Source organism: Numida meleagris, chromosome 1 (genome assembly GCF_002078875.1).
Source record: "Numida meleagris isolate 19003 breed g44 Domestic line chromosome 1, NumMel1.0, whole genome shotgun sequence".
In the NCBI taxonomy this organism is placed as follows: Eukaryota; Metazoa; Chordata; class Aves; order Galliformes; family Numididae; genus Numida; species Numida meleagris.
Window position 1 is genome coordinate 54350983 of NC_034409.1, and position 22940 is coordinate 54373922.

General features: G+C 45.6%; 2 protein-coding genes and 1 long non-coding RNA gene across 16 annotated transcripts in view; 2 read left to right on the forward strand and 1 right to left on the reverse strand.

Moving 5' to 3' along the window:
• Positions 1125 to 6188, forward strand: MTERF2 (mitochondrial transcription termination factor 2). Of its 9 annotated transcripts, none has more exons than XM_021386642.1 (3): positions 1742 to 1809; positions 1956 to 2111; positions 4585 to 6188. In XM_021386642.1, the coding sequence occupies exon 3, from the start codon at positions 4596 to 4598 to the stop codon at positions 5790 to 5792; it is 1197 nt and encodes a 398-aa protein (XP_021242317.1). In that variant the 5' UTR covers positions 1742 to 1809; positions 1956 to 2111; positions 4585 to 4595; the 3' UTR covers positions 5793 to 6188. The 9 variants fall into 9 exon arrangements, with proteins under 9 accessions (XP_021242335.1, XP_021242300.1, XP_021242317.1 ...); XM_021386651.1 differs by lacking the exons at positions 1742 to 1809; positions 1956 to 2111 and adding exons at positions 2118 to 2879; positions 4313 to 4373; XM_021386660.1 differs by lacking the exons at positions 1742 to 1809; positions 1956 to 2111 and adding an exon at positions 1125 to 1711.
• Positions 8668 to 21363, reverse strand: TMEM263 (transmembrane protein 263). Of its 6 annotated transcripts, none has more exons than XM_021386703.1 (5): positions 21221 to 21363; positions 19760 to 19824; positions 18637 to 18718; positions 15648 to 15717; positions 8668 to 11256 (listed from the first exon to the last, which is right to left on the reverse strand). In XM_021386703.1, exons 4-5 carry the CDS (start codon positions 15709 to 15711, stop codon positions 10970 to 10972), a joined length of 351 nt encoding a protein of 116 aa, XP_021242378.1. In that variant the 5' UTR covers positions 15712 to 15717; positions 18637 to 18718; positions 19760 to 19824; positions 21221 to 21363; the 3' UTR covers positions 8668 to 10969. The 6 variants fall into 6 exon arrangements, with proteins under 6 accessions (XP_021242378.1, XP_021242370.1, XP_021242387.1 ...); XM_021386695.1 differs by having other exon boundaries at positions 18585 to 18718; XM_021386712.1 differs by lacking the exon at positions 21221 to 21363 and having other exon boundaries at positions 18585 to 18718; positions 19760 to 20325.
• The window catches only part of LOC110393650, a 4523-nt gene continuing 2968 nt past the window's right edge, over positions 21386 to 22940 (forward strand). The window contains exon 1 of the long non-coding RNA XR_002435084.1: positions 21386 to 21581. This is a non-coding gene — a long non-coding RNA (uncharacterized LOC110393650). The remainder of the gene's footprint in view (positions 21582 to 22940) is intronic.

Here is a 22940-nt window from a genome sequence, read left to right on the forward strand (position 1 = left end):
GATTACAAAACCGCGAAGTACGTGTGCACAGTGAGGTTGAGCGCTTGTTATTCACGAGACAATGTTTGTTTAGGAGGTTGCAGCTCTTCTCTCGGAGCGGCCCGGAGCCCCTTCTCTCGTCCCCGGCCCCTGACGGGGGGCAGCCCGGCGCCAGCTCCCGCTTCCCGTCGCGCTCCCTCGCGGGTTTCGTAACCGCCGCTCCTTGAGCCGTGCTCGCTAGGGGCTGAGCAGCAGCCGCAGTCAGCCTGGCCCTGGGATAAAGCACATCCTTCTGACCGTACTTTCCTCGCTGGGCCGTCGGGCTTTGGGTCGGAAGTGGAAGGGAGGTGAAGAATATATTAATTAAAGTGTGTAAGCTCCAGGGAAGAGGCTTTCTGAGCAAGTAGAGAAGTAGAGCCATCGTTAATCAAGGCTCGCTCACCTCGCTGCTGTGCTCTCCTGTGGGTAACTTTCTGAAGGAGCACTGCTTGCTAATTTGGCTCATTTAGAGCAGACCATGAGAACAAAATCAAGAGGAGGGAGGAGTCGGAGGGGAAAAAGGATAACACAAAGGTGTGACATGATACGAATCCAGCTTGAAGTATATACATCGAGTATACAGTACATTGCGTTAAGAATTTGGAGGGCTTTTTAGGTCCCTGTTCTTAACATCACTGAATGCTACTGTGTGATACACACTGACAAACACTGTTTGTGAAAGCGCAGCGGTGTGGGAAACAGCCCGAACTGGGCTCACAGAGTGGCCCTTCTGCAGTTCTCTCACACCTAAATCTAACACAGGCTATTGAACATGCATCTGACAAGGGAAGGGTTTCCAGAGCCAACAGTGCCAATTTTAATGCTCTGAAGGATATGACTGTGCAGATCCCATGTTGGTTTGAAAAAGTGTAAAATCACAGAACACTTTGTGTCGGAAGAGACCTTAAAGATCATCTATTTCCAACTCCCTGCCATGGGCAGGGCTGCCCCCTGCCAGCTCAGGCTGCCCAGGGCCCCATCCAACCTGGCCTTGAGCCTCCAGGGATGGGGCACCACAGCTTCTCTGGGCAGCCTGTGCCAGGGCCTCACCACCCTCTGAGTAAAGAATTTCCTCCTAACATCAAACCTAAATATCCTCTATTTTAGTTTAAAACGATTCCCCCTTGTCCTATCACTATCTACCCATACAAAAAGTTGATCTCCCTCCTGCTTCTAAGCTCCCTTTAGGTATTTTAAGTATGAAAGCGCTCACATGTCTACGAGTAGAAATGGTTTGTGTGTTATTGCTTGTTTTCTAACTTCAGAAGAGAACTAAGGTAGACACAGCTCAAAACACCCAGAGGAAGCAGATTCTCACCAGCACAGCGCATTCAGCTTCTGAAACACCATCAGCACCCCCTGCTAGCCCGATGACCACATCTATGAATTTATTGCTTTATTCTGTAATACGTGCAGTGATCACATGGAAGGACACGCACTGAGGTTAGAGAAGCCTCCCCTAGTGGCATCAGCGTGCCTCTCCTCAGGAATGTGAGGTAATTTCCCATCACGGGGACCACGCCACGCAGTGCATTCACCGCACTCTAAGAACAGAGTGCGCCAAGACATCAACTACAGCACGCTAAATCTGCAGCTGCAAGATGGCAAAGTCCTTGTTTTACGAGAGGCATCCGCACGCCTCCTGCGCGCCATGGCAGTGGGACGGCCCCGCACGCCCGGACCACATGGTCTGGTACGTTCCGTTCGTTCCGTTCCGTTCCGTTCCGCCCCGCCCCGCCCGCTGCCAGGCGTAGGGCCCGGCGCGGCCGCGCAGCGCTCGGCAGGAGCCAGGTCAGGCGCGGGGCCGTGCGGTGGGAGGGGGTTTGTGCGGACGAGGCCGTGCTGTAGGGGGTGCTGCTGGGTGAGAGCCAGCGGCCCATCTGGGCTGCCTTTTCGGTTCATCTCTGCATTGATTTGCAGTCCCCGCGGCGATACAGGTATCAACCGCAGTCCGGCGTGAGCTTAAGAGAACTCTGAACTCTTGGCGCAGGTTAAATACTCAGGACATGTGCTGTTGTCATCTACAGACTCTGCGATGCATTTCAGTCACCAAGCGTAACCGCCAAGCTTCACCTCAGTTCCTGTTGCACACCGTAACATTATAATCTATTCATCTCTTTTCATTATAATTTGCTCACTGTTTTAACAAAGTTCCTGGGTATGCAGACAAATGTGGTTTAGCAAATGAAGGTTTCCTTCCTTTTACGGCATTCTTTGTTTCCGCATGGAACATCCTCACTATCACCAAGGAAAAAATGTCTGTGGTGCTAAACATATTTTCAGACAACCTAAAGCTTCTTTACAGCAAACTTAACAAGAACTTCCATGTCAGATTTTGGAAAGGCACAGTTTACTGTAGCAGAATTTGGCCTTGTTTTTAAAAAGCTCCATAACTAATCAGTAAGATGACTCTCTGTTGTAAGTGACTGCATTACTCACAAGGCAATTTTGCCTAACAGCTGGCTTACACATTGAAATAAAAGTCGTGGTTAGTTATTTTCCTAGTTTGTACCTTGGAAATATCATCTGACACCCCAAACAATTTTAACAATTAGATGGCAGTTTCCAGCTGAGCTAAAGCATTAATGCAGAAAGCCCTGACCCTTCAGAGGCTGCTTACTGTGACTGGACCCACTGATTACAATGGAACCACTCAGTTCTCAAACACAGGCAGTTGTGTCACTTCCTATGGAGGAGAGGCTTCAGTTTTCAGTCCCGGTGAAAGCCACTTTTTCAGGATACAAAAGGAACAACGCAGGAAAAGTCTGTGGCCTACCTGCACTTTGGGTGCTTTCAGAGCTACTTGGAAAATCACTCATTCAGTGCTGGAGCTCACTGGGCAGCTCGTCTCAAGCCATAAAGTGAATGAAGATAAAATCATTAACCCAGGAGTTAGGGCACACAGCATCACTGGGCTGTGAGGTCGTGCCTCAGAAACCTGAAATATGACTAACAACCACGTTACTAATGAACAGCTTTATGCTAACAACAAGCTTGAATATAGCACAACATTTTTTTTTATGTCTTAATCTACTAGTTTATGATGTGGCAACATAATAAGAATCCAGCTTTTAGAAACTGAAAAACATCAACTTAAAAGCAATGGTACACTTTATTGCCAAAAAAGTATTTTGCCACTAGAAAATGCTTAACCCTACCTGAGGTTCTGTCACTTTGGTTCCCTAAACAAACCATGTATTTTCTTGAGAGATGGGATAGAAATCAGATTGTAAGGGTTTCGTGTAGGTGTTCTGCATGAGGCTTCTTGATATATGTTATGCAAGAGATTGGACTGGGTGATCATAACAGTCTTTTCTCTCTGAAAAAAAAAACACAACAAAAAAAGCCTTACTTAATACTCAATAGGTGCTTTTTGAAGCACACTATGCTTTGGGACAGGTGAATGTGACTGCATAAATAGGATTGTCCAATACACAACATAATTGTATCTTTTTTTTCCCCCTTTTCAGTCAGAGCAATTTTCAGCATGTTAACAGCAGCAGCAATTAGGTCGAGCATCTCAGAGACTAGAGGTTCTCACTTCCACCTCAGTGCTTCCTAAAAGTTGTTACAAAACCACCCCCTAAGAAGTTAAGGATACACTCCGTGATATCTGTGCATGCATGACTGCCACTGCAGCTCTTCCGGCCGTGGCAGAGCAGATGGCACTGCCTGTGCTGTTCATGATACCTGGCACTCAGCACCAGCAAAGCTGCCCCACTGAGTTATCCACAGCTGTGAGGTGGTCGTGCATCTACCCAAAGGGCCGCACAATGGCTCCGGGCCCACTGGGGGTGGCGGGCAAGGGCAGAAAGCAGCAAGAAGGTACTGTAGAGGCAAGTAAAGGCCTGAAGATAAGGCACTGTGCTTGCTTCCTCCCCCAAATATTAGAATGATTACTTAGCCCCAGTTAACAGATTCAGCTAGTGAAAAATGCATAGGTACACAAGCAGGTTTGATGATTTTTTCCTTAACTGCAAGAATAATGAGTTGATAAGGCAGTTAGGCTGTGAGCTGCTACTGAAGCAGCACCAGAGAGGGCTCTGACACATGAAGGAACATGTCATGCTCTAGACAATGCCTAAGCAGTTAAGCAAATACATTCAGAAGAGCTAAGAAAGATGTTTTAAGCTGAATTTTGTTTTGTTTTGTTTTTTGTTTTATTCATTTAGTGGAATTACTGTCAAATTAAATTGCATATAACATTCTTCCACTGCAGCGTGAGTGAGCTGTAACACAATAACACCGTCACTTGCAGGAAATAGCTGACAGCTTTGTTCTTGTATGACTGCAGCATATCACGGACAGAGTGCAGCCCCCGTAGCAGCATGGTTGCATCTGCACGTTATGTTCTGGTGAGGCATCAGTCAGAACATTAACCTTTCAAAAAACTTTTCTTTTTTCCCTTTAGCACAAAAGATGATTTTTGTGCTAATAACAAAAAATACTGTTAAGAGTAATTTCTTATGCCAGCTCAGTCTAAATATCAATGGCTCTGAGAACATTATGGGGTATAATTTGTGTCTTCGATGTGTTTTCAAAGCGTTGTTTTTCCTCTCTGCGTAGGGCTGCATTCCATGATGTTGAGAGGAGTTGCTCACAGTGCAAAAGATACAGTTACCCTTCTGTTGGCAAGAACTCACTGCTGTAGCCCTGGGGTGAATTTTTTGTCATTACGGCCTGAGGTAACGAACAGAAGCTGCTTGATCCGTTCAACATACACAACTGATATAAAGTCAAGAGAGGAAAATAAAAAAACCATTGAGGACCTCCACAGACTGTCAGTTGATATTAAGAAAATACGCAGAGTAAAGGAATGGGTCCTTGTCCAGGAGGTGGCCTACGTTCCAGAAATCGCCAGAATTCTACGAGAAATGGGTGCGGATGAGCCTGCTATAGCCAATATCTTAGAACGCTGCCCAGAGGCAATTCTGTGTAGTCCTGCGGAGGTGAACTCTCAAAGAGCTCTGTGGCAATTGGTATGCCAGAAGGAAAACCAGCTGATTAAATTAATAGAGCAGTTTCCAGATTCTTTCTTCACTACTGGGTATCACGAGAACCAGAAAGCAAATATTCTGTTTTTTCAAGAGCTGGGACTTAAGAATAATATAATCACCAGGTTCTTGACAAGCGCACCCAATATCTTCCACAATCCTGCTGAGAAAAACAAACATGTGATAGAGACATTACAAAAAAATTATTTAAGTTTAGGAGGTTCTGATGCAAATATGAAGATCTGGATTCTGAAGTTACTGAGCCAAAATCCATTTATTTTGTTAAATACCTCCTCAGCAATTCAGGAAAACTTGGAATTTCTGCGAAAGAGTGATTTCACTGACCACGAAGTCCTACAGCTGCTGTCCAAACTTAAAGGTTTTATTTTTCAGCTTACTCCCTCTACTATGCAGAAGAGCATGCTTTTTTCCAAAAATGTCTTTAAGTGCAGCGATCAAGAATTGAAACAACTGGTGCTGAAATGCCCAGCCCTTCTCTACTATTCTGTTCCAATTCTGGAAGAAAGACTTGAGGGACTACTGAAGGAAGGAATTTCTATAGCGCAGATTAGAGAGACGCCAATGGTGCTGGAATTGACGACGCAAATTGTTCAGTATAGGATTAAAAAACTCTCTGCTTTGGGGTACAGTATAAAGAGTGGAAATCTAGAAAACTTGAATGGTACTAAGAAAGATTTTGAAGCCAATTATGGTAAGATACAATCAAAGAAGGAGAGACCGATGTTTAATCCTGTTGCTCCTCTAAACACCGAAGATTAATTTGAAAACTGTACTTAAAATTATGCAATAGAAAATGATCGAACAGAAAAGAGGTCTTAGTTCTTTGTTATGAGTTGAAGCAAAAGTCATCTTAACCAGATTGTAATCTTATGCTGTCCTTCCTTTGTCCTAGAGTGGGCTTTATGCACAACTTCCTTATAAAATTGCAGCTTTTTAATGCTGGTTATGAGGAAGGTTGATTAATCCTTTACATAAGGATTTTTTTTTCCCCAGGGAGCATCTTACATATCTTTTTGGATCTGATTTCCTTATCTGCCTGGCCTCTAGCTTCTGTGGCTTTTCAGCTCCATCACTGCACTGCCTGTGGTAGTGCTTAGCGTAATCTTTATCTGAGAAAGAAAAGGAGGATTATTTTGCCAGTAATATTAAGCCACCCACTGGTCCACTGCCTTTGGAGATGTTTTTTCGAGTTCCGTTCCTTATTGCTGCAGGAAGTAGCTCCAGCTCCTGCATCCTGAATTGAAGAATTGAAGGAGACTTGACTTCTTGGGTGGCAAGACTCAGCTGGAGCACAGTTTGAGAATGGGCTGAACACAGCATTTATATTTAGCAACTACTACAGTGATACCCTAGTATGTTCATTTACAAACCATAATGCAAAGAAACTACAAGACAACCTCCTTGAAATTTCTGTGACTTCGGGAATTGACTCCTTTTGCAAAAGGACTGGGGGCAGAAGGAAATACATGTATCGCTGTTACATGGTTGTTCATTTCTTCTTTTCCAGCAAAGCCTGGGGAGAGAAAAGGCTCTGGAGAGACTTAAACGAGTCTCATGTGAGTGGAGGAGAAAGGGAAAAGTCCCATTTTTGTATGGATATAACAGAACTAGAGTCTGATCACACTGGGGATCAAAAGCGACCATCAGATTTGCAAACAGCTGCCATAGTTTCTAAATATATGGGTGACAGCTTCTCAGATATCACTGCAATTGTTGACAAGTGCTGGCTTTTAAAATAGTACCTGTCCTACAGTGTTTACATCCTTGGGGGATTTTTATTTTTGTTTATGGGCTGTGAGTAATAAAATAGTAGCATCGTTAAAGATCCTCTCAATAAAATTAGGAGTGGCGATATTATGTATAAAAAAATAAAGGCACATTTTCCTAAGCAGCTATTCTATACAGCTTCCCCCTTGGCATCAAGAGCTAAAGCAGCCACACCCCCACCCCGGGCCATTCTTCCCAGATATTTTCAACAGACACTTTGGCAGCAAATCCAGGGTTCCTTCTCTTGAAGAGGAGTTTTAAAATGCGGAGGAACGGTGGCATTGAATTGCTTATTTAGAAAGTGAGCTGCAAGGTGATATCACACAGCTTGCCACGTTAACTGGTGCAAAATGTGGTCAGAGCCGTGACGGGATGCCAGCAGGCTGTGGAGGTGAGCAGCCACTGGCAGGAGCACGCATGGTGGCAGCCAGAATTCAAGTGACGCCACCACCAGGCGCCATAGATGTTCATCTGCCTTACTAAGCCATTTCTTTGCTGACTCTTCAAAACACACAGTCGATCTCTAAGAGGGAACAGGGAAGACAGCCGTATGAAAAGATTGCAGCAACTGGCCTCTGTCACTGTTTGACTGTCCTCCAGCACTCAGCTTTTACTGTGATCCTCATATTTCGATTCAAAAGCCTCCCTCCCTCAGACACAAGAGGGCATTTCAGCTCTCTGGAGGTATTCATAGTACCATCTACTTTAAGGCTGAGCCCCAGAAACAACCAGTCATTCAGGACGAAAAGGAAACTGAGCCATAAGGGAATGTTTTCCATAAAAAGTTCCAGCATTTCTACTGGTGTCTGGTTTTAAAATCGCTGCTACTGCTATTCCCATCATGTAAAGTACTCCCAGTGGCAATGAAAGAAATACGTCACTTTCCTGTTTCCTCAACAATCACTGCCAGAGTTATCGCAAACTCATTTTCCCTTCTGCAGATTTCAGAACAAAAGCATAAAGACTCCTTTTCTATATCAGCAGACCAGAACTCATTCAGTCCTTCATCCATTACCATGCCTGGGACCTGTCTCTCTGCTCTTCCCAAGATATATTCAATAACAAAACCTCAGGTAAGCCCTTGATTACCAAAACATTTACTCAGTGACTGCTACAGTGTTGAAATCCTCTTCTTGAGCTCTGCTGTTATAGTGAACGTGAACCAGTTTCTACCATTTAAGTTCTGCACATAAATCATAGAATCATTAACATTGGAAAAGACCTCTAAGATCACTAAGTCTGACCACTAGCCCATCCCCACCATGCGCACTGACCACATCCCTCGGTGCCACATCCACATGGTTCTGGAACACCTCCAGGGACGGGGACTGCACCACCTCCCTGGGCAGCCTGTGCCAGTGCAGCACCACTCTTTCTTGTAAGAAATGGTTCCTAATATCCAACCTGAGCCTCCCCTGGTGCAACTTGAGGCCATTCCCTCTCGTCCTATTGCTGTCACCTGGGAAAAGAGGCTGATCCCCATCTTGCTACAACCTTCTCTCTCAAAGTCCCTGGCCCAGCCTTTCTTTGCAGAACTAGCAGTCATGCATACAAATAGTCTTCATAAACATTTCCCCTTTTGAAATGGAGGGCCGAGAAAATAAGAGTTCTATTCAGCTTCCTACAATCTTAGAAGTGGGTATCACCAATCCTCGGTTCCCAGGAGAAAAATAAACAGAAAACACAGTGAAGATCATTTTGCATTGGGTCTACATGCAGCCAACACCACAGTGAAGTATAGCTTTTGTTAACAGCAGCTTGGCACTAGTTGGGTGCAGATGGCCTGGGCCACGGATGCAGTAAGAAGATTCAGACCTAGGCATTTACTGATCTACCTTTCGCCACGAAGTAACTAAAGAAACTTTCAGAAAGTCTGAAACAGCAACAATTTAATGTTTCACAAGTGTCAGGACAGAATCAGAACAAGTTCTTAAGAAGTGACTTTCTTAAATGAACGGAAAATATGCAGAATACAGGACAAAGCTCTTCTCAAAAACTAAAACCATATGCCATGGTAAAGCATTTCAGTTACAAGATTCAGAATAACTACAGGATATGCTAAGAACAAAGCATACTGAAGCACTGGCAGCCTTTTACAGTTCTAACATTGCTTCTCTCCTAACACGCTTGTTTTGCAGCAAGGTTCATAGCATAAAAATTAAAGAATGTCATAAAAAAAAAGGGGGGTAAGACTAGTTCAACGTTTGTGTGTTCAGAAAACAACGAAGGGTTTGGTTGGGTGTTACAAATCTCACTATGCTCTGAAACAGCTGATGTGCAGTGCTCACTGGTAGTGCCCCGGGGTACACTGGAAACTGCAGGGAGCAGCCCAGGCTCAATTATTTGCTGCAGCTCGACTGCTGCTCGTGTCCAAGCTGCTCATTCCTGCAGCCATCTGGGATCTTCCACCTATGCAGCATTCCGTACTGTCACCTTCTGACTATAAAAATAGTTAAGTGTGGCATTTATTGCTTGCACTTACCTCATTACACACTTTCTGCAGATCAGAGATAAGCAACTGGTGCAGCTAACGAAAGGAGCAGAGAGGTTTACCTGGTGGGTTTTGCTCTCCCCACTGCCCCCGTCGTTACGCCTAGTAATACATCATCATTACTGATAGCCACTAAAGCTGTTCCACACTGCAGCTGAAGTACCAATGGCTCAGAAAGACAGGGTTACCACTGTACCACCATGTGCACAGTTTACTTTCAACATCCGTGAATACAGGAGCAAGTTTTAGACACGTGATATACTTTTTTTAATTTCTAAAAAGTCTCTCTATATCCTTGAACAACCGTAGCTACCTGAAAAGTAAGCTTACAAGCTCAGAATTTTTCTGAAGGAACACAACTTTAGAAAATACTGCATATACAACGTTCACAGCCTTCTTAGTTGCAAAGTCAGCACACACACAGAAAAGATCACCAGCAGCTTGTACTTTAAGGCAACCTCAAGCTGTGTCTTAGGAGTGCATTTTGCCTCACGCACTGGAGAGGACCTCTAGATGTTTCCATATGAGGAGTGTCAAAGTTTGGCATTTGTCAGTATACAGTTTACTCAGATGATGATGGTTTTTTTTTTAAGGGTGCTCACATGCCAGTTTTGGTTCAAATAAAAGTATTGCATTTTACTCAAAATGCTGAGTATGAGATAAAGATGTAGTGAAAAGATTCTTGCATTTGTTTAAACAGAGCAAGAAGCTAACCTGGCACATCACGGAGTTGAGACAACAGCTTTGCTGGTTCTTCAGCGGTTTCCAGCTACACAGAGTAATTTTTTCAAGTTACACAGCTGTGCTAGATACCAGAACCACCTGCTCAGTTTCCATTAAGCCATCATTTTTTTCTGGTGCCTCTCAGACGCTGATCAAAGCAAGCTTCCACTTGCAGGAGATAGATGCCTATCATTAAATACACCTGAGATTTAGCAATCTTGTATTCGCTAAAAACTGAGCAAGTTTCAGATATCAGGAGTCACAGAGTCTCTGAAGCTCGTTCAATGAGCTGCACAGAAACAACAGGACAGCTCTTTACAAAGCTTCACCTAGTAAAGAGAGATTCTTTTCTAATAAGGCATTAAGTTAGATTTTGTGATCCCTTCTACCACACTGTCAAGCTTTCTCACCTCCCGTCTCCCTCTCATTTCCAATTTCTGCACACTTCCAGTTCTGTTTGCTGGCAGTTTGCACTGGCAGAGTGCAGTCACTGAAAACTGTCAGGCTGCCTGCAAGCACGGTTTCCTAACTGTAACTATTCCGGCACATCCAATGGTGCCGTCACACAGCTCAAGGACCCTTAGCAGGAGGATGTGGAAGCCGCTGAGGACAGCGAGTGGCCCCTCATCAGTTTCTGCGTTCACATTTCAGTCCAAAACTGCACAAGACTTACAGTAAGTGAATATTCAAATATGCGTTACCCCCTCAGACACACATACTCTCTCCTATAGTTATCAAGTGTAACATTTCACCAGGTACAAAGCTCGAAGCTGGGCTGTAACAAATCTTCATAGGCTGTACTAGCCAAGCTTCTGTCCTTTCCAGATGAAATCAGCTTTCTCTTTAGAAGACAAAGTGTCTAAGATGCATGGCTTCTCATAGTCCAAATCTTAGCAGACTTTAATGCCACCAAGGTAATATTCTAGAAAATCAAGTATGTCTCTCAGTTTTGGCTTTAGTCAGACTTGTCCTTTTTCTTTCCTGTTAAAGGCACTTTGCTTGCAACGGCAGATCCTACTGCTGTAACGCCTCCAGCCACAGCAGAAACACTTCCTTTGACCAGCCCCACTCCCATCGAAGGCACTGATGTGACTGCTGTTTTGGTAATTTCCAAGCTCTTCCCTCCGATCCAAGCAACACCCCCGATCGTGGCACCCACAGCTCCCTTTGTCACACTGAAGATGCCACCAGTCACACGAGAGAGCATGCCGGGCTGCTGCTGCGGGTGGTCTTTTAATGAACCTGAGGGAGGAAACAGCAATCAAGTCAATCACAGTGCCACAATTAAAGCATTTGCAAAAGAGTTATTCGAAAGTATTTCCTTTTGTAGTCTAACAACCACTGCACGCAGTACACACTTACCTTACAGTTTATTTTTCTTGGATGCTCATACAACACCATTGTTCCAAATAGGAAAGTGCTGTGAGATACATACACATCAGTGCTGTTTTCTAAAATGCAAGTCAACATGGGACCTAGAAATATCAGGCACACAGCTCCCACATGTTTTTTTTTTTTTTTTTTTTTTTTTTTTTTTTTTTTTTTTCATGCAATGTGTTGAAATCTGTCCTCTGCCTGTATGCACCACCAGCCTCTTTGATGCTGCCAAGTCTTGCAGCCAAGGGAGTCCACTTCTGGATTTTATTAATGCCAGGGGAATGTTGCTCCCCTCCAGTTCCAGAGGGCAAGGTGACATCAAAATAACTCATGAAAAGCGGTCCCCCAAGGCATTAACAGCTGTGCAGACAGTGACAGGCTCCCACCAACAGAAATCACGTTATGACACGCAGAAACAAAACTCAAATCACTTTCTTTTCTGCATGTTGTTGACCACGTAAGCCTGGTTTTCCTTTACGTCACGTTTAATCTGTGTTTTGAATAATGGTTTCTTGCTGTATGCTGGCTAAGTCAATTCACAATTTCTGTTTATGGCACAATTACATAGCCTCAAGCTAATGGAAAATATTAAAGTAATAGAAAGCCTCCCAGAACTCACCACTTAGTCCTTTTGAAGTTTACTAAGTACTTCATACTTCTAACTGTAGGCTTTAAAATCCTGAGGAGATGCATACATCTTGCCTCTGAAGTGAGCTAAGATTCAAGTCCACGTGCCACTACTGCTAACGATCATCTAATCCTCAAAGAAGAAACAGAACTTTCAGAGCAGTTTGGTTTGCTCCAATAGTATGTTAACACTGTATTTAAGCACAGAAGAAAACATAACTCACTGCAATTACCTAGCCTTGGCAGACATTTATCTGCAATATATTTTTGATGTGAATGTTGAGGAACCTCCGGTCTTTGCAGCAGTGTTGCATATGTAAGTTGTCTCAGCTCCTGCCTTGTGAATGCCTCACCAACTGTAAACATCACTATAAAAACGTTTCAGAGAGAACCAAGACAAGAGATAGCCAGTTAACAAGAAAAAAAAAGTTAAGAGTCCCACTATTTGCTGGGTTTTGTGTGTGTGTGCACATGTGATTTATAAATACCTCGAGGCAAAATATAGAATTTAGTGGATAGATTTCCTTTCTTAGCGAAAAAAATAGGAGGAGGAACCAAGAGAGAACAAGTGGAATAACAGTGGGCAGATCCAGGGAAGAAGTAACCTTAAATAAGGAGGTGAGGGAGTCTGAGACAGAAAGAACATGCTCACAAGAGGACAATGAACCTACAGAGAGGCTGGACAAAAGAAAAATCAGATCTAGATCCAAAGACCTGTCAACATATTCTGTGATGTGCCATAGGAGAGCCAGCAGAACAGATCTCTGTGTCCAACAACTTTTCAGGCTTTCTTGGTTGCTGACACCCGAGAAGACCATTTCTAAGAGCCATCTCCCAGCACTCTTGCACTGCAAGAAAATGTTCCAATGCACATCCAGAGTTCATGGTAATGCCAAGAACTGAACCAGAAGTCAGAATTAATACAAAAAAAGAAGTCAAGTTCAGAGTTAAAGCATGTGCCCGGAATAATTCAAACAGATGCTGTCTAAATTTGAGAACATACATGTTAGGCAAAAAAAGGCATCAAGAGGAATAGCGCAACTCAAGGAATCAAAAGAAATATTACAAATGCTTCCATCTTACACTAGCCTCTCTCAAGAAATTGATATGGATAACAGGAAGGGTTGTGGAAACTAGGAACATTAATTGAGAGCTTTTTACTTAAAATCAAGTAACACCCGTAGCCTTCAGCATGGACATCTCCAGCACAAACACACTGCCAACAAAAGCATGCAGAGATCAGAATTTATATTTACACACAAAAAGCCTTTAAGAGAAAGTTTTTTATTGCTATTTTCCTTTATTGCTATTCTAGGATATGCACTCCTAATCTCCTTGATCCTAATCAGTATGAGAAAGGTAAGGACAGCATGTTCCTCAATCTATGGAGAAAATGGCGCAAATTCCCAGCACAGGGTCTGACTCTGCCACAGCACCTCAAGGCCAGCTTCCTGCTGAACGTCAGACAGTGAACAACAGTCTGAATGAATGTAGGTTGAAAATCTGGTGCCATTTGCAAAGCAGAAAGTAAAATACAAGGACAGTGGTACCCACAGAAAATATGAGCAGATAGCTTTCTCTTGTATGCATTTCCTTAAATTCTCCAGGCAGCATGCTGGACAAGTGTCATTTAAGCAAACTGGAACTACTTCTACCTTTAAAAAAATGAAATAAAAAATACCCAGCAAATTGGTTTCGGAATTGAGCCTTTCCTCTAATAATTTCCATTGGCAGCCAGTTCACAGAGCTGGTCTTCTTGCCAACATTGAACTGGTAGTGTTCCATCCACATCTGGCCATCTTTTTGTGATGCTGTAAGCATATCACATACAGAGACCTTGTATGACATTAAAAAAAAAAAGGATGTTCAAAGGTATTGAAACATTTTAACTAATCTCATAAACCTTGAAGACTGTATGTGAAACAGAAGCAAAAGTGAAAATAAGCCCTCAAGGATGGTGTTTCCATTAAAATTAGTTGGGTATCATTGCATTCCCTCTAGCTACACCAGCCCCCTCCATCTGCTCAAAGTACATAATACAAAAATAAGCATTTGAGTAAGATACTGTGCAAAAGAAAGTCTTAGTTACTCACAAATCTTAAATAAAACCCTGCACATGCAAGCAATGAGCAGGTCCTGCTGTTAACACTCTGAATCTGGACAAACTAATTCAAGGCCAGGCTGGAGGGGCTCTGAGCACCCTGATCTAGCTGTGGTGTCCCTGTTCATTGCAGGGGAGTTGGACTAGATGGCCTTTAAGGATCCCTTCCAACCCAAATGATTCTATGAAACTACTCAATATTCTAGGAAGACAAAAAAAAAAAAATCCCAGTTCTTACACTGTCTTCTTCAGTGAATAATCTCTTATAATTTACCAGCCAGGCCACCGTTCAAATTCTACACATGGTGTTTGGCATGTGTGAAACAAAATTCACTCTTCAAGAGGGAACGAAAAAAAAAAATGGAAAAGCAGCCTATGAAGTTTGACTTGAATATAAGACATACTAGGGCAGAGGTTCCAACCAGACATCTGTTCTCAAGAAATGCTTCAAGGATCTTGACAACCCTATAAGAGCTTAAAAAGTAGTATTTTCTCCTAACAATATCCTTAAAAAACCACTGCGCTACCAAAATCTATTTATCCATTTCCTCTCGTCTTCTTGAGCTGCCTGTGTTAAGAATACAGCAAGTTATTCTACTTGAACCCCTTCTGCTTCAGCTGTGGATAATACTGCTGTTCAAGTGAAGTAAATTGTTCAGTTATACAATATGTAAAAGCTGAGAAAAAAATAGCCTGCAAACAACTAGAGCTTTAAAGTGTCATTATAAACTGAAGAATGATGAAACGGAGAGGAATCAGGACTTGCTGACCTCTACATCTGTTTAATATGTTTGGTATTAAAGCAAGAGAAGACAAAATACAGACAACCTATGTGTTAAGAGTGGTTTTTGATCCAGTATGCTCCCAGCCATGCTATGCAAACAGAATCCTCACAGTCCACAGCCTGGAAGGGAATACTGCTCATTCAGAATTTGTATTTCCGCTGCAGAACTAAGAAGATATTTAAAATTTATTTGGTTCATGGGACCAAGATGTCCCTGCATTCATCAAGTGTTTTGTTGTCCTCACGAAACCACAAGATTAAGCCAACCAGTGAGAACCACAATTTATTTTATCACGGAAAAAGAAGTCTCCAGAAGTAGGAGCAGATCCATCTTGTTCAAAAGTCACAGGTACTACAAAGTCAGCAAGCATCCAAAAGGGTAGCTTGGCTCTTTTCACCTCATATATGGATAGCAGAAATAAACGCTCAGTAGATTGACTCACACCTCTGGGAACTGATCTGCGAACGATGTCTTTCAGTATCTGCCCATCTTCTCTGTAACTTATCAACAGAGTTATTAACCACAGTGTACTCACTGGCTTGTATCTAGACAGTGCAGAACTGAACTGAACTTGAAACAGAACTGAACTTGAACTGAATCCATGCCTATTCCATCCCAGGACTGAGTTGTTTACTGTCACTCGAAAAGTTAACAGTTTAACTTGCAGATCCAGTTTTAAAAGAGAATTGATCTCTTGGCGAATTTCTGTAAACTTACCTGCTATTATGAAAACTAATACATACCTTCTGGTGGCTCCTCATGGAGGTAGGATGGGACTTCCTGATGACTTTTGTCCGTTTGATTCATTATTGCCTAAAAAATAAGTTCACATATGCTACAGATCTCTTCTGCCAAAGCAATAATGCAATCCCTGAATCTAAATTTCATACAGCATCAGTTCCACAGACAAGGAATTTATTCTTCATTACTAAATAAGCTGGCATCTGTTGCCCAATTACTGCACTTTTTATTATGAGACCATGCTGCTGAACTCTTCAACCAGACCGGGTACTTGAGGAGGAGCCCTCCAGCAGGTCAGCAGCCTTGGCAAGAGCAGCCACCCTACACCAAACACACCTCAAGCAGCCACCACCATACAACAGCTGATGACATGATATGAAATAGATTAGCGATCATAGTGGTGGATGCTGGAAAAACAAGAGCAGCCTGCCTTTAAGATCTGCCAGGACGTTTCTGAGACAGGTGATAATAAAACAAAACAACGAAACCACACAAAACCCACCAAAATCTGCTTCCTAGTGCAGCTCAACATCCTTCTACTACCCTCCTGTCTTGCCAGGGACCCTCTTATTTCCCTTCTCCCTGCACATACGCAGAAGCCCTTGAGATCACTCAAATTCCCCCTGGGTTTGCTGAACACCACCACAAGAACTGCAGCCCCTCCTGCGATGCCCATTTCTGCAGCTCAGGTGGGTGGATGTGAAGAATGGATGAGGAGGCAGAAGCACAACTCAAGGATGGGAAGACTCACTTGGAAAAGAGCAGCTCAAACCCTCACAGCGTAACTGCGAAGTCCAAACAGCGCAGTAAGAGCCAGCACCCACACGCTAAGTGAAAGAACTTTGGATGAGCAGAAAGCCTAAACTGAACACTAACAAGTCCTCACAATCAGCCCTGGGGGGATCAGCTCACAACTCAGGAAACATGGGAACCTCGACACAAGAAGCTGAACAGGAAAGTGAGCAACAGCATCTACCACCAGCGCAGTTCATCTGATGGCAATGCCACGCAGGTACCCTTCTGTCTTTTGATGTGGAAGCAGAGAAACAGGAAGGTGATTAACAGCACATCAATAAGGGAGACTAAATACATGAAAGCTAAGAGGCAATTTGGAAAAAATCAGTTATGTAATTCCTTGTTCTTTTATTTAATCACAACTCAGTGAGTTTGAAAAGAGCCTGACAGATCCGAGGGAGAAACAGAAGGGGAAACGAGTTCTGAGAAAGGACTGGATTCAGCACCAAGCCATTTCTTAGCATTTGTCTTCCTTATTCAAAAAAAAAAAAAAAAAGACAAGACAACCTAGCCTTACTTCAAACAAAGGAAAAATGATGAAAATAATTTCCAAGATGACTCAAAGGACACCCAAATGAATTAGTACAGAGAATAATTTGTATTTATGAAGAACTACCTCCACAATGTATTTGAATCCCCAGTATCTAGCCTGCTTGCAGCTCCCCAAAAAAATCCCAGATGAAATCCACAATTTCCAAGAACTTTGTCAACAACTCTTCAACAACTCTTATTCTTCTTTCTGGGGCTTTTAAGCCCCAGAAAAATAATTTAATCCTACACTCAGACAGAAAAGCGTCAGAGACCATAAGCAAGTTTAGAGGGCAGTTGGAAACTGGTTTTGAAGATGGTAGAATGCTAGGAAGCATCACAAGACCCTCACTGTTTTAGTATTTTCCACTGTTAAGAAGTTATTGGATACAGCAGCACTGGCAGCAGGTACAGCCCCAGAGAAGGATTGAGGACCTACTGTGCTAGCCATCATACAAGTACTCAATCAAGCCCTGCCCTATGGAAAGAACTGGAGTAAGGTGGGCGAAGAGGTAACATGGGGAAAAGACAGCTTCACGGCTGTCCGTAATTCAGGTTAGGCCACTGTCAGATTGACCTACAGCTGCAAGCAAAGAAACAAGCGAAGCTACGTATTGACAGGGGAGCTTCACAGCAGAGCTTCTTGTTTAGGGACAAAACAAAAAACAAAAACAAAAACACCAAAACCTGCAGCACTACATAAAAGCAGTGATGCATTCCCTGCCCTCACTACCTTCCCCAGAATACCAAGGTTACAGAAATCTTGAGTACAAGCTACTTTTTAAAAGGTAGAGCAGAATTTTACACAATGCATCACTCACCTTCAACAATTTAAAACAATTAGGACACCTTCTGAGCCACAGAAGTGCCTTATTCTCCTACAACTCCATGGCCTGCAGTGCCCTACTTCACATGGGTCACCCACTGGTAACCTGCTGTTACCAGACCCCAGAAAGCCAGAAAGTCTTATCCAGGTCTGTAAAAAGCAGCTAATGAAAACCAAATCACCCTTGGTAGGGCTGACTTAATTCTACAGGGAAGGGAGCCTTGAGGGGTCTGGGATCAGAAAGTTGACAACTGTTACAATGCAAAAGGGAAAACTGGATCACAACCACAGAAAAGGCTGCAGCTTGACACAAAACAATTCTTGCTAAAGAAGAGAGCTTCCAAAGAACCATTCAAGTCTTTTTGTTTTTCTGCAGCTCTTCAGAGAAGCAAAGAATCAAGATCTACCTCCAGCAAAGGACTGAAATGTTTTAGATATCTCAATGACAGCTTGAGTCATGCAGCTTTGTATCCTATTTAACATGACAGAAAACTTCAGAACCTCTGAAAAACTGTCACAAGTCCTGCGTGCTGAACAGAGTGTAGCTGATCTGGTGAACTGGAAACTCCAAGCACAGAAGCACATCTCAAATCTGGCTCCCCTCCAGAGACTTAAGGTGAGCACTTCATTGACTGGAGGTCAAAGGTCTGGAACAATTCTCAGTGGCAATGACTTCATCCAATCATCAGAAGAAGGGGGGTGAATACCATTTTGCTTTAAAAACTGGAGTCAGCGAGTGGGTTCTGCTTTTCTGTCTTTTACATAACGCCATCACAGCGAAAGCACTCACCTACAGTTTAGTGTCTCCTTGGTGTGATGAGATCCAACCGCTTATGTCCTACCTTGGAAGGGAGCCCGTGGTCACCCGACTGCTGTGTTTCTTAAGGGAGGTTCCTCTTCACTCTCCCCACTAAAGGTGTCCCTCTAAAGGGAGAGAAAGCAAAACTTGTGAGACACAATGGAATTGTTAACTCTCAACCAACTCCGAAGGCACCTGGAGGTGCAAGGATAAGGTTTTGCCTGGAGAATTAGATCATTCGGACACAGTATTGCTTAAAGCATCTTGGAAACGTCCACGTTCAAGTCCCCTGTACACTGAATCTGCAGACACACAGAATGCAACAGCAAAATTATTATCAGCATTGCTAGCACATGCAGCTAGACAAAGATTTACCGTAAGCCTGAACTTGGGAACTTTTCTCATACATTTTGTATAATCTTATTCAAATTATGCTAAAGCTGGCAAGAAGAAAAAAGAAGAAAGAAAGGAGCCTGGAGAGAAAGGAAGCAAACAGATCTCTCCTTGGCATGTTCACCCCGTGATGCTGAATTCAATGTCCTGGGTCACTAGTGGAAGACCCCTGCTTCCCTTAACACGCACATTAAGTGACTCCATGGAAACAGACGGGATCTTGATCCCTGGTACAGACAGACAGCCACGAATAAAGCATCTGGGGCATCAGTGGTACTTCCCAGTCTCTTTTCTCATCTGTGCAGATGAGCACGTAAGCTTCCTGTGTTCTTATGTAAAGAAGTAGAAACAAATGCAGACCTCATGGGAAATTTTGAGCAAGAACACAAATGACTGGATGTTTTTTTCCCCTCACTATGCTCATGAAGGCACCGTCTGTTCAGGAGAGAAGGGATAAGTTATCTTAGTTTTTAATACAGCATTAAAATACCTATCAACCTTCATACAAAAAACAACAACAACAACCCCATACCTCACTTTTACAGTTGGCTTTAAAGCAGAAAGCCCACGCTTCCATGCTGTCAGAGTCTGAAATATCCAGAAGCTTCAACGTTTTACATGGTTGTAAGGAAAGAAGTGGTTTAGTAGCAGTTTTATGGCCAAGACCTAACGCTGTTACAGGACTCTGAGTGAAGGCTCCTGGAAGTGCTGGAGATCCTGGTACCGCCATGCATACATCCACATCCAAGCCATTAAACACAAGAATTTCTCACCAAATATATTCCTTTGTGAAGGAGATGTCGGGTCAGCTGTTTCCCCAAAGATGTTCTGTGCAAACCTACAAGAGAAGTGCTACATTCATGACATCGTATGGAGCAGTGCTACCGCTGCCCTCCTGCCACGTGCGCACGGTAGGAACTGTAACACACAGCCCACAGTGGGGAGAAACACTCAGCACGGCCTTCAGGAGCCCAGGCGTTATGAGGTTCAGCTCACTAAGGGCACAACCTGTCCTTCAGGAGTACGGATGGAGCTCCTGGACAGCAGCCGGGCACTGATTGCTATCAGCCTTCCGCTAAGCAGCGTGCGGACACGTGTGCCACCTCCCTGGCTTCATGCAACGCTCACGGTGTCTCCCAGACTTCGCAGACAAACAGCCCTACTGTTTGCACTCAGCAATCCCGGCCCAGCAGCCACCAGTGGGAGCTGGCTTCTCTCAGTGCCACCGCTCAGACGTCTGTGGGCAGCAGCGCAACGACCCGAGGATGAGGCCAATTTCGCTTGGCAGCACTGCGCTGCTCCAGCACTGGAACCATTCCCCAGGCAGAGCAGCAAGCAAACTGACCGTCCCAGCTCAGCCCAGAGCCTGGAAGGGACTGAGGATGGCCCAGCTCTTTCCCAGGATCTGTGAGGTGCTGCTCAAGGGCCGGTGTTTATCGAGCAGCCCTCGGGCTGATGCGCACACCCCAGTATTTGTGCACTGAGTTCAGTTATCACACGTGCCCTGCTGGTTACACAGGGGCACGCTGCCCACAGCAGCATGGAGCAGGCCGCCTCCGTTCTGCCTTCATCTTCCGCGGGGAACCACGTCTCTGCTCAGTGCTCGACCAGGCTGCGATGGCCGGGTCTGGGCCCAGGCCATGCCACACCGCGTCCCAATATCGCTCAGACAGACAAAGCAAAGTGCTTCCAGGCTCCGCTCCGCTCCGCGCAGCTCAGCTTGAGGGGCGGGGGGAAACAGAGAGAAAGTTACACAGGAAACATCCCAACGCGGAGCAGCGCACGGAAACCCACAGCACCGGAGGCAGAGCAGCGCGTCCCCAGCACGGAGGAGTTTCGGGAGAGCGGAGCGAAGGGCTCCTCCCGCTGCCGCGGGGTTCGGGTGGAGCAGCGGCCCCAGGCCCCATGCAGGAGGCGGCCGCCCCGCCGCGTCCCGCCGGTACCCGAACCCCGCGGGCCGGCGCTGGGCGGCGGCACTGACGTGGCACCGAGGCCGCGGCGGAGCTCCGCAGCCGCCCTCCTCCCTCCCTCCTTCCCGTCCTCACGGCGCGGGGCCTCGGCAGGAAGCACAAAGGCTGCGCCCTCCGCGGGCCGGTGGCCCCGCTCGGCCGCGGCCGAGGCCCCCCGCCCGCTCTCAGTCCCCGCGCGGCAGCGGGAGGGCGGCGAAGCGCTCGACGGGCGGCCGTCCCCCGACCCGGGATAACGGCGGCGGCCCCCGCTCGGCGCCCACTCACCGCGCGTTGAAGCGAGCGCGGCGCGACCCGGCCCGGCCCGGCGGAGACTTTACTCCCGCACCGTCCTCCGCTGCCGACGTGGCGCCCTCCGCCGCCCGCCCCGTCGGCGCCCGCAGACCCCGCCCCAGCGCCCGGCGCGGCCCCTCGGCGGGCGGGGGGCGCGCAGGCGCCGCCGCTCCCGCCCCCTGCCCGGCCCGCGGTTCCGCGCCGCCCCCGGGTGCCTCTCGGGTGGGTTGGGGTGCTTGGCTCCCGCAGCGCTGTTCCCCTGGGGAGAGACACCCCCCCGAGGTGTGGGAAGACGGACCAGCAGATCCTGAGCGAGCTCGGCTCCGGAGCTGGAAGGAGCTCTCTGCTCCCGGAGGTCTGTCCCTGCTGTTCCTCCAGACGAGGGGCTCCGGTGGCGGCCGACCGTCCGTTGCCTTGAGGCCCAGTGCTCGACCCGTCTCTTCGTGTCGAATATTTCCCCCATAACGCAGCCAGTCCGCCATAACCTTTACAGCACAAGGCACTTAGCGGCTGGCAGCCCTGCCTGTGCCAGGGGGGCTGGAACTTGATGATCCTTGAGGTCCCTTCCGACTCAAGCCATTCTGTGATTCAGTGATCTGAAAACACTTTGCCTGCTAGGGACTGAAAATGAAAGGCACCGCAGTGATTAAAATTTCTCCTTCAGATTCTGAAAGATGTGGGGTGGAGCAGAGGAGCGCATCTGCCAAGCGCTGTGCTGGGCGAGTGGGTGGCTTCCAAACCCTGAGCCCCCCACCTGCACACCCCGAGCCCCCCAGCAGCAGTGCCCTGGGACACAGCTGTTTAGGCAGAACAGGAGCACCTGGACACTGGCCTGCTGCACCCCGACTCACACCTCACAGAGGGAAGGGCTGGGCTGGAGAGATGGCATCACGGTGATTTTGTTCTCTCATGTCATTTTTCATGCATGGAACCTTTCCATCGTTAGTGCTGTCCAATTGGTCTGTTGTGAATATATTCCCAAAAGACTTTTTGAATACTTAGTTTTCATGCTACATAAATAGCCTTCTCTCACTAGAAATAGCTGTTTCAAAACAGAAAAAAAAAACATTCAGTCTTTCCCTGTGGAGGAGTGGTCCCTTCCCTTAAATTATATGTTTTTAGGTTATGTCTGTGAATGCACTATGATTAGAGATGAAGAAAAAAAAAAGGAAAGAAGGTCAAAATACATACATTTTGTATCCCGTTATTCTGATTATGGTTACTTCTCTGGCTGCAGTAGCTGCGAGGAACTGCAGCCAGGCTCAGCGTTTCACTATGCTGGACTCAGTGCACACAGCCCTGAAAGCTACCATTCTCATCCAGTGCAGAACTTAATTTAAGATGTGAAGTGTGTCCTCTCATGCTGATGGCCAGCAGTTTTGTTTTTCCCCTTGTTGGTAACTGTCATGGAAAGCCAGAGCTATGGAGGGAGAATCGGTGTCCTGGATCTGGTGAGGTCTGTGGGACATGCCTGGCCAGCAGACTCCAATGGGACTGCTTGCCCTGCAGGAGACCTGAGAGAGAGCACAGGAAGGAAACGCATGAGATTCCCTGCCTGTGCTGTTTTGGTTCATTTCTAGAGATAGCTGTCTCTAGGCCAAATGTGAAGACCACACAGGATGAACGGATGGTAGGTAGATGGATGGATGGATGATGGATAAATGAATGGTGAATGGATGGATGGTGGATGGATGGATGGTGGATGGATGGATGG

Bases quoted from the DNA above. Each gene is read 5' to 3' on its own strand.
- MTERF2 (XM_021386606.1), top strand. From the start codon at position 4,548: ATGTGTTTTCAAAGCGTTGTTTTTCCTCTCTGCGTAGGGCTGCATTCC.
- TMEM263 (XM_021386703.1), bottom strand. From the start codon at position 15,711: ATGAATCAAACGGACAAAAGTCATCAGGAAGTCCCATCCTACCTCCAT. The intron at 11,257-15,647 runs GTATGTATTAGT...TTCCTCCCTCAG, and splicing joins CCATGAGGAGCCACCAGAAG to GTTCATTAAAAGACCACCCG.